Source organism: Salmo salar, chromosome 15 (genome assembly GCF_965601325.2).
Source record: "Salmo salar chromosome 15, fSalSal1, whole genome shotgun sequence".
Lineage (NCBI taxonomy): Eukaryota > Metazoa > Chordata > Actinopteri > Salmoniformes > Salmonidae > Salmo > Salmo salar.
In genome coordinates, this window is record NC_138305.1 from 82,433,326 (window position 1) to 82,443,549 (window position 10,224).

Here is a 10,224-nt window from a genome sequence, read left to right on the forward strand (position 1 = left end):
ACTAAGTCATTGGTACATTTTTATTTATAAGGCCATACTGAGACAGCTCTCATTCGTGTCAGCAGACTATGATTACCTACAGTGTCTTCAGATAGTATTCATACCCCTTGACTTCCTCCACATTTTGTTATGTTAAAGCCTGAACTCAAAATTGATTAAATATATTTTCTTGTCACCCATCTACGCACAATACGGCATAATGACAGTGAAAACATGTTTTTTTAATTTTTAGCAAATTTATTGAAGTAGTATTCACACCCCTGAGTCAATACATGTTAGAATCACATTTGGCAGCGATTACAGCTGTCAGCTTTTCTGGGTAAATCTCTAAGAGCTTTGCACACCTGGATTGTACATTATTCTTTAAGAAAGTCTTCAAGCTCTGTCAAATTGGTTGGTGATCATTGTTAGACAGCCATTTTCACATCTTACCATAGATTTTCAAGTAGATTTAAGTCAAAACTGTAGCTCAGCCACTCAGTAACATTCACTGACTTCTTGGAAAGCAACTACAGTGTAGATGTGGCCTTGTGTTTTAGGATCCTCTAGGATTTTGCCTGTGGTTAGCTCCATTACATTTCTTTTTTATCCTGAAAAACTCCCCAGTCCTTAAACGATTACAAGTATATCCATAACACGATGCAGCAACCACTATTCTTGAAAATATGGACAGCGGAACTCAGTAATGTATTGGATTTGCTCCAAACATAACACTTTGTATTCAGGACCAAAAGTGAATTGCTTTGCCAAATGTTTTGCAGTATTACTTTAGCGCCTTGTTGCAAACAGGATGCATGTTTTGGAATATTTTTATTCTGTACAGGCTTCCTTTTCATTCTGTCAATTAGGTTAGTATTGTGGAGTAACAACAATGTTGATTCAGGCTCATTTCTCTATCACAGCCATTACTGTTTTAAAGTCACCATGGGCCTCATTGTGAAATCCCTGAGAGGTTTCCTTCCTCTCTGGCAACTGTATTTTTATAGTGACTTGTATTGATACACCATCCAAAGTGTAATAAAGAACTTCACCATGGGCCTCCCGAGTGGCGCAGCGGTTTAAGGCAGGATTTGGCTGGCCAGGATGTCCTCGTCCCATCGTGCTCTAGCGATTCCTTGTGGCGGGCCAGGTGCATGCATGCCGACTTCGGTCGCCAGCTGTACTGTGTTTCCTCCAACACATTGGTGCGGCTGGCTTCCGGGTTAAGCAAGCAGTGTGTCAAGAAGTAGTGCGGCTTGGGAGGGTCATGTTTCGGAGGATGCGTGGCTCTTGACCTTCACCTCTTCCGAGTCTGTACAATTGCAGCGATGGGACAAGACTAACTACCAAAGGGATATTTAATGTCTGCTTTTTATTTGTATTTCTTTTTTTACGTATCTACCAATAGGTATTGGAAAACCTCCCTGGTCTTGTGGTTGAATCGGTGTTTGAAATTCACTGCTCGACTGACCGATCTTACAGATAACTGTATGTGTGAGGTACAGAGATGAGGTAGTCATTCAAAAGTCATGTTAAACACTATTATTGCATACATAGTGAATCCATGCAACTTGTTATGTGACTCGTTAAGCAAATGTTTACTCCTGAACTTATTTAGGCTTGCCTTAACAAAGGGGTTGAATGCTTATTGACTCAAGACATTATCTTTTCATTTTTTATTAATTAGTAAAAATTCCGAAAAACATAATTCCACTTTGACATTATGAGGTATTGTGTGTAGGCCAGTGACAAAACAAATCTCTATTCAATCCATTTTAAATTCAGGCTGTAACACAACAAAATTAGGAAAAAGTCAAGGGGTGTGACTACTTCATGAAAGCACTGTATGCTCACAGGACGACATCTCTTTGATGGTGCCTAAGGCCGGCACAGACCAAGGTAAAAAAAAAGTGTTTCAGTGCCCTGCCCTCTACTTTGAATGAGCTACAAAAGGACATGAAATGACAGGAGCTCCTTAACTGATATTAAAGCCAGGGTAAAATCTATGGCGGAAAATGGTTTAGGGGGCTGTCAATGTTTTAACCCCTAGATTAACCACTTCTGCCAAAACTAATGTGCCTGTTCAATGTGTAAACTGACGTTTTTAAACTATAGTGCTTGTGTTTTATGTTGTAAATGTTTGAAACTTTGCTGGCTGATTTTTTTGTCCAGGTCTCTCTTGCAAAATAGATTTGCAACCTCAATGAGACTAACCTGCCAGCAAAGTAAAATGTATTTAAACTAAGAAATATGTTCCCAAGTATCCCCACAAATAAAGAGGCATATGTAATCGTGTCTCAATGTAATGAAGGTATAAAATGATTGTTATTTTCAAATACAAATCGGATTTGGGCTTACTTGTTGTCAATTTGAATTCGACAAATGATTATAAATTAGGTTTTGGCCCCCTGACCATCTATTTCGACAAAAATTGGTTTGCAGCGGAATCTAGTTGCTTACCCCTGGTGTAAAGTAAAAAGGGTAACCCATGCTGACTGGTAAGGCATTCCGGATTAATTCTAGATATGCATTCAGTGATGGGAATTTTCTTTCCCGGAAACATGTAAATCATAGAGCTGGTAAATATTTTGCGGGGTACCAGGATATAGTGTTCAGTGATGGGAGACCAATATGTATTGGTCGACCGAGCGAAGAGGCTATGCTGGTAGGTGCTGTCACTGTCCATTTCAACTGTTACCACCAATGCAGTTGTGACAAAATTAACCTGTTGCATGGAGAGTGTAATAAAAATCACTTGGGCACTGAAAGAATCTGATTGGCGTGTCCAGATACAGGTCACATGGCTAGGTATTGGATATAGTAGCACATATGAATGAGGTCCAAATCAGAACTGAAAAGATGTGACTCCATGTGGTTTTTAGCTGTTTACACCATTCTAAAGAAGATTGAACTGTGTCACAGGAGAATTATTTTGTTGTTGAATTGGGTCAATTTTAGCTGCAGTGTAAAGACAGCTTTAGTGTTGTATTGTAAGGAACAAAGGCAAATAATTCACAACAAAGGTTTCTATCATCAACTGTGCTTTAATGTAAAAAGAACAAGAAACAATAGTATTAACTTTTCTAAGTACGACCAGTTAAACAGTGTATTTCTTTTGTTAGTTGCTAAATATTTTCAATTTATATCATGAGTAATATTTGAACTAAAAGCTGCTTGGTTGCATAGTTTAAATGCTTGACTGATCTTCTCTTGAAGATAAACTCTTTATTTCCTGTTATAAATTAATCTCAACCAGTTACATGTGTTCCACCTGGCAAGCATGGCTAGTTCCGAGGACCAGAGTAAGTCAAAATTATTTTAAAACATCCGACAAGTAGAAACCATAAAGTAAGTGCATTATCCAGAGGCACATTGCCACAGTGAAATGTGTACTCTGTGTCAGTCTTATCTGAACAAGTGCTGTATACAGTGCCTTCGGAAAGTATTCAGACCCCTTGACTTTTCCACATTTTGTTACAGCCTTATTCTAAAATATATTCAATAGTTTTTTTCCCCCTCATCAATCTACACACAATACCCCATAATGACAAGGCAAAAACTGGTTTGAAGAACTGAAATATCACTCCGGAGCTCTATCAGAGTGACCATTGGGTTCTTGGTCACCTCCCTGACCAAGGCCCTTCTCCCACGATTTCTCAGTTTGGCTGGGAGGCCAGCTCAAATTGATAAAAACCTGTTTTTCCTTTGTCATTATGGGGCATTGAGTGTAGATTTATGTCCATTTTAGATTAAGGCTGTAATGTAACAAAATTTGGAAAAAGTCAAGGTGTCTGAATACTTTCCGAAGGCAATGTATATAATAAAGTGCATTTGCATTTGAAAACATGCACTCCAATACTAATAGGTGTGCTCTGTTAAAATAAATGTGTATGAATGAATAATAAACATGGCTTCCACCACAGTCACAGATAACCATGATGTGATTCTCTATTAGCTGAGTGCTCCAATAACATGTTATTCATATATACCAGATCTGTCTTTTTCTGAACACTACTGCTGCCTCTCAGTTCTGATGAAGTTTTTGACCTTGTGGCCAAATTATTAATTGGAACTTATGAGAGCAACCAGTAAATGCTCCTTGTTAAATGAGCTCAAATAAAGTGCACCATGCTATGCTCACACTCCTTAGGCACAGTCAGCTTGTAGCTATGGCAGACCAACTTATAGTTTTGCCCCTCGTTGTTGTCCCAGTGCTCTTTCCCGGAAACTTTGTATCGGACAGCAAATTCCAAAGCAGCTCCAGGTAGCAGGAAGGGAGGAACAGGCAGGTGGAAACGAAAGGTGTCACAATTGAGCTGCTCCTGTGTACCATCCCAGGACTTGCAGGTGGTGGATACCCAGGAGGCCTTGGTTTCTGAGCTGCACCTCCATCCTGTGAAAGAATAGCGCACGCTCACCTCTTTCTCAAAATGGAGGTTGAGGACCTGAGTGATCCCAATGATGCCCAGGTCAAAGCACAAAACCCTCTCCAGACAGACTCTCTGCTGGCGCAGGCGGCTGAAGAATTCAGGTCGATCACCGGGTTGCTGAGGGAACACCGGCTTCAGATACGGCAGTGAGATTTCCAAGTTCTTCCCCCCAGCCAGCTCTGCACCCATCAAAAGCTTGAAGGAGACATGTTGTGGCACAAAAGGATCCTCTCCGGTTTTGAAAACCTTAACGTCCTCTAGGTCCAGGCCCAAGCAGTCTACAAAACGCACCCCAACATTACGAGTGTGCCTCTTCCACTCTTTGGAGGAGGACAGAGATCGTGCACGTCTTCGGATAATGGGTTTGGGCATGGGCTCACACGAAAGGCCTCGACTAAACTCCAGTTCCCTGGGTGCAGGGGCTCTTGGGTTGGGTGGGCGGATTGGAACACGCTTCCTTTCCACGTCAGCTTTTGATCTGAGCATTTCATTCAGATTGATAGTGAGGTTGGTTCCGGAGGCATTGTTTGAGGCCTTAGGCAGTTCACTATTACATGAGGGAATTCTCTCCTTCCCAATAGTCCAATCCATGCTGTTTAATAAAAGAGGTCCTTCACACCTTATAAAAAAAGGGAAGGAAAAAGTTATGGGTGCATAATCTCAATCTCAATCTCTGGTGAGTTTTGCAATGTAAAAACACATTCAGGGCATTTAATAAATAAAAATGTATCCTGTGTTATCTACATTCTTCACCATATGCTTTTGAACAGTGAAACTTCACATTTTGGCTCTATGTGTCAGTGTTGTACTGGATAGTACCATGGAAATGTGGTGCCGCGTTGACGTGCTAGTCAGAAATAGGAAACTCGGAAATATCCAACTTGCTAACTGGTTGAATGCGATACGTGTATAACCAGTTATCAAGTCGGTAATTTCTGAGTTTCTTATTCCGACGAGCACGTGAACGCGGCACAAATACCACACACTTGGCTAGCTTTTTATTTTTCAAATTGGCAGGCATTATGCATACTCAATCATGAAAATGATAAAGCAATATATACCCATTTAGCTAAAGAAATTGTAAACATGATAGTGATTTATCATTTGCCCATCTGCACATTTTCTCCTAGATGAAACATTTAATCTCAACACAGTTCTGTTTCCAAAACTAAAACCTGTAATAACCAGAGTGGACAAAATTTTGTAGACTTTACCCTTTGCCAAAGTTTGGAAAAATGTTGTTTAGGAGTGCAAGGGCGAATTGAGTTATTGCACACGCACACTTCACAGAGTAGGTGTTCCCTAACAAAAATACGCAATTATATTCTAGAAAGGTTAGTTATAAACATCTTTGGCTATAGGCTTCCAGAGACTTCCAGTCATTGAGCTAACGCTAGTTAGCAATGGCTCGCAAAACTACCTTCAACTTCCCTCAAACTGCATGCAGAGGCATTAAAATGGTAGACTTATCTATGAGTTCATCTGACTATAGGTAAGTAGAAAAAGGGCTTAATTGCCAACATTTCCCACTATCCCTTTAACTATTAAAATGGGTGGACTAGATGGGCCAACCTAAAGTGCTTTTATTTCTAAATGGCAAAACAGATGTATGAAAATACACTGAAAGAGAAGGTGACATTATGCACTGCCGCCTCATATTCATCATCTGATCTCAAATCCAAAATGGTAGCATCGACCCATCGAGACAAAATATTAGCTTCACTGTCCAAATACATACCGTATAACATGCAAAAAAAAGGGCCAGTGTAAAACAAACAATTCACGGTGTGACTTGTCTGGGCTACAAAACATGTGACTTTATGTAGCATAAATACAGTCCCCAAAATTCCTGTGTGTGTGGGGGTGATTCAGCATTGAAATAGAATGAACAGAATTGACTTCCCCAGTCAAGTCAATGATGTCATAATGGGTGGACTGGCAGCCATAGAGTGGTGGTGAGGAGGAAAGCAACTTCCCCATTCATTTTCTGTATTCTGGGTTCACTCAAAGTTTTAAGCTTTGTTTTACTGTTGACAGTTACAGCTGATTAGGTGATTGTATATCGATTCGCTCTCCTTAAATGTAAGTCATCTGATTTATTATCTTCAGTCTCTGAATTGTTTAATCAAACTTTTCACTGCCAGCTCCTGATATCAGAGCATAAAAACTACAATCTGTCTCCTGAAATTGACTAGCGCGCCCAGTTGGGCACAAATGCGCACTAGGCCCGAGTTCGTTTTGACCGCTTTCCCCAGCTAAACTACACTGAACAACAAATATAAAATGCAACAATCAGAATAAAAAGGGCTTTATTACATCCAGAAATACTCCTCAGAACAGTCCTGTCTGTTGGAACAGTCCTTCCTGTTGGAAGGTGAACCTTCACCCCAGTCTGAGGTCCTGATGCTGCCACCACGCTTCACCGTAGGGATAGTGCCAGGTTTCCTCCAGACGTGACGCTTGGCATTCAGACCAAAGAGTTCAATCTTGGTTTCATTAGAACAAAGAATCTTGTTTTGGCAAACTCCAAGCGGGCTATCATGTGACTTTTACTGAAGAGGGGATTCCGTCTGGCCACTCTACCATAAAGGCCTGATTGGCGGAGTGCTGCAGAGATGGCTGTCCTTCTGGAAGGTTCTCCCATCTCCACAGAGGAACTCTGGAGCTCTTTCAGAGTGACCATCGAGTTCTTGGTCATCTCCCTCGACACAATCCTGTCTCAGCACTCTACGGACAATTCCTTCGACCTCATGGCTTGGTTTTTGCTCTGACATGCACTTTCAACTGTGGGACCTTATATAGACAGGTGTGTGACTTTCCAAATCATGTCGAATCAATTGAATTTACAACAGGTGGACTCCGATCAAGTTGTTGAAACATCTCAAGGAGGATCAATGAATACAGGATGCACCTGAGCTCAATTTCGAGTCTCATAGCGAAGGGTCTGAATAGCTATGTAAACAACGTATTTATTTTGAATACATTTGCACACATAAAAATGATCCTGTTTTTGCTTTGTCATTATGGGGTATTATTGACGAGGATTAAAATAAAAGTAATCCATTTTAAAAATCTATTTTAGGCTGTAATGTAACAAAATGTGGAAAAAGTCAAGGGGTTTGAATACTTTCCGAATGCACTGTATGGTCAACTTCAGCTAACCATCCTAAAATATAATTTGAAATTAGGCGTTTTTGGTGTAACTAACGTTATAGGCCTACTATGCTATTTTATTTGGTTCTGTTATTGAAATGAAAATTAATCATTGTGATCTTGCAAGAGTGATTCAGCTTTGATCTAACTTTACTAAACAAGCACCACTGTGAGAAGAGATACTTTTCTATTTGTAATAATAAGAAGTGATGAGTATGACTATTGCGTAGGCAACAGATCTTGAGACGTCATCTTTAGCGATCAATGCGCCCTTTGTGGTCCTGAAAGGACAGCGCCAGAATCGCGCAATGACGTTAAAGAAGTTGAACCAACTTGTGGTGCTGAAGGATAGCTCTGCCATTCGCCCAGTTCAGGAACAAACAACAATCATTTGCAGTAGGCCTACAGCCTAATAGGCCAACGATTACATGGTACAGCTATTTGTAGGCTATAGCCTAATGTAAATACAAATAGCTTACTATCATTGCACTGTTTATGAGGATAGCTTTATTGCGAGTAAGCATTTTGTGTAGCTTACACACTGTTTCAGAAATCTATTTTGATTAGCTTGAACAGATGGCTACAATATACCCTATTACAGAATAAAAGAAAACTAGAATTTAGTTGCATAGATTAAACATGCTATCGAATCAATTAACTAAGTAGTACACATAAATCCTTACTACAGGGGCCTCCCAAGTAGGGCAGCGGTCTAAGGCAAGGCGTCACTACAGATCCCAGTTCGATCCCAGACAGTGTCACAACCCGCCATGACCGGGAGTCCCATGGGGCAGCTCACAATTGGCCCAGTGTTGTCCGGTTGTAAATATGGTTCTAAATATCTGTCGTAAAACGACAGTGGCGAAGGATATCAATACTACTTAATGCGGATCAAAGTTCCGTTTTAAGATTCATTGGCGTAAAGTTAACTGAACGCTTCTGACTGATCTTGGAACTGTGCCAACGGGCAGCCTCTCCCCGCTTGGTTAATCCGAGACACAATATCCACAGGGAAGCTTTATCAACCCAACCTTCAGTATGCTATCCTGTATATCGGTTTTTCGCATGAGACAAACACTTGTACAATATGGCCGAGCCTAACCAAACCACAGACCGAACATTGTCCCACGCCGCCAGCTGGCAAATTTGACAAACACTTCAAGCTGATTGCAAGGAAACGTGCTTCGGTTGACTACGTTCGGTGACATTAGGCTATTGTTTACATATTGTTCATCACGCGCATTGCATCAGGAGATTGAAAATACACGTGACAGAACCTAACACCGCAGCAAAAAGTCAGGTAAATAACACTTTCTCCTTCTCCTACTGTCAAAACGACCAACAGCACTGACAACGGTAAATATCATTTTATCCAACATTCTGGCTTGTAGAGTCTTGCATATTTTTTAGGCAGACTTCTTTCAGACTGAATATCCCTGGGTTAACCATGGGAAGAGTCTGATGTTTTGGAAATGTTGTACCCTTTACCTTTTTCAAACGGACTATTGTCACAGATAGAACAACGAGACAGATATTTCACCGGATGTACACATGTGGAGCATCCGCTTGGAATTTCCACTAACTACCAAATTTGGAAGTGAGAGGAAGCATAGTAGCCAGCAGTGGGAGAAGATGGAAGGAGATGGATTTCTCATTGATGAAACATTTGATCTCAATACAGCTTTCTGTTCCCAAAACTAGAATCTGTTTTGAACAGAGTGGATTAAGTATTTTAGACTTTAACATTTGCAAAAAAATAATGTAAACCGCGTTGCTCAGTGCAAAGGCGAATTGCGTTATTGCACACGCTCCCTTCACAGATTGTGCGTTCCCTAACGGAAATATGCAGACGTCTGCTAGAACAGGCAAATAGGATCTCGCTGGCTCTGCCCACCTCCTTGTTTGTTCTGCCCACTCTGACTCATTTGTTTCTATTGGAAACGAGAGGCAGTGGTCTATCTTGGTTTAGTTATAAAAATCTTTGCTATCGTATTTGTTTATTAAATCAGACATTATTAACATAATCTACAAATCACCTTACACCATAATGACTCATTATTATTTGTAGATCAGTCAGTCAGTCAGTCAGTCACAATCTACCCATGATACATCACGGTTTTGTTGCTCTCGAACACAGCCTCGGTCTTTGTAGTGCGACTTCACTTTCAGACAGAAAGGAAGACTTGGCATATTTTTGTACAGTCTATGGCGTATCCTCTCGAGTCAGGAAATAAATATTATATTCTTATGTTGATCCCTTGAAATTGTTGGCTTATTCAATAAAAACGAATGAACAAATCACAACAGCTCACCATTTTTACGAAGTATGTAGTGATTGTCAAGTAGGCTATATTTTGTAGGTTGAAGCCGAAGACTGATCCTCCATTTACTAGCAGCCTATATATTTCGTAGTTGGCCATTCGCGTGCGTGTGATTACGCGGACTGATTCGCACAACATGTGGGTAAATACTCATGTAGCCAACACACAGTAGGCCTATCCCGGATGCGAAACTCACAATGTGTAGATCATCAAAGATGCGCCCACATACTTTCATTTTGCCATGCCAATGACAGACCTGATTTTATCAGGTTGTCTTACGGGAAATGCAGTGGTTGAGCTCATGATAGTAATATTTGTCAGCGTCTTAGTGAGAATTTAAG

The 10,224-nt window shown here is 40.6% G+C and overlaps 1 protein-coding gene across 1 annotated transcript; it reads right to left on the reverse strand.

The window, feature by feature from the left end:
- Nucleotides 1-3,003: 3,003 nt before the first annotated feature.
- On the reverse strand, nucleotides 3,004-10,051 carry ppp1r3da (protein phosphatase 1, regulatory subunit 3Da). Its single transcript, XM_014145853.3, has 2 exons — nucleotides 9,875-10,051; nucleotides 3,004-5,028 (listed from the first exon to the last, which is right to left on the reverse strand). Exon 2 carries the CDS (start codon nucleotides 4,998-5,000, stop codon nucleotides 4,092-4,094), a length of 909 nt encoding a protein of 302 aa, XP_014001328.1. The 5' UTR covers nucleotides 5,001-5,028; nucleotides 9,875-10,051; the 3' UTR covers nucleotides 3,004-4,091.
- Nucleotides 10,052-10,224: the final 173 nt, after the last annotated feature.

Bases quoted from the DNA above. Each gene is read 5' to 3' on its own strand.
- ppp1r3da (XM_014145853.3), bottom strand. From the start codon at position 5,000: ATGGATTGGACTATTGGGAAGGAGAGAATTCCCTCATGTAATAGTGAA.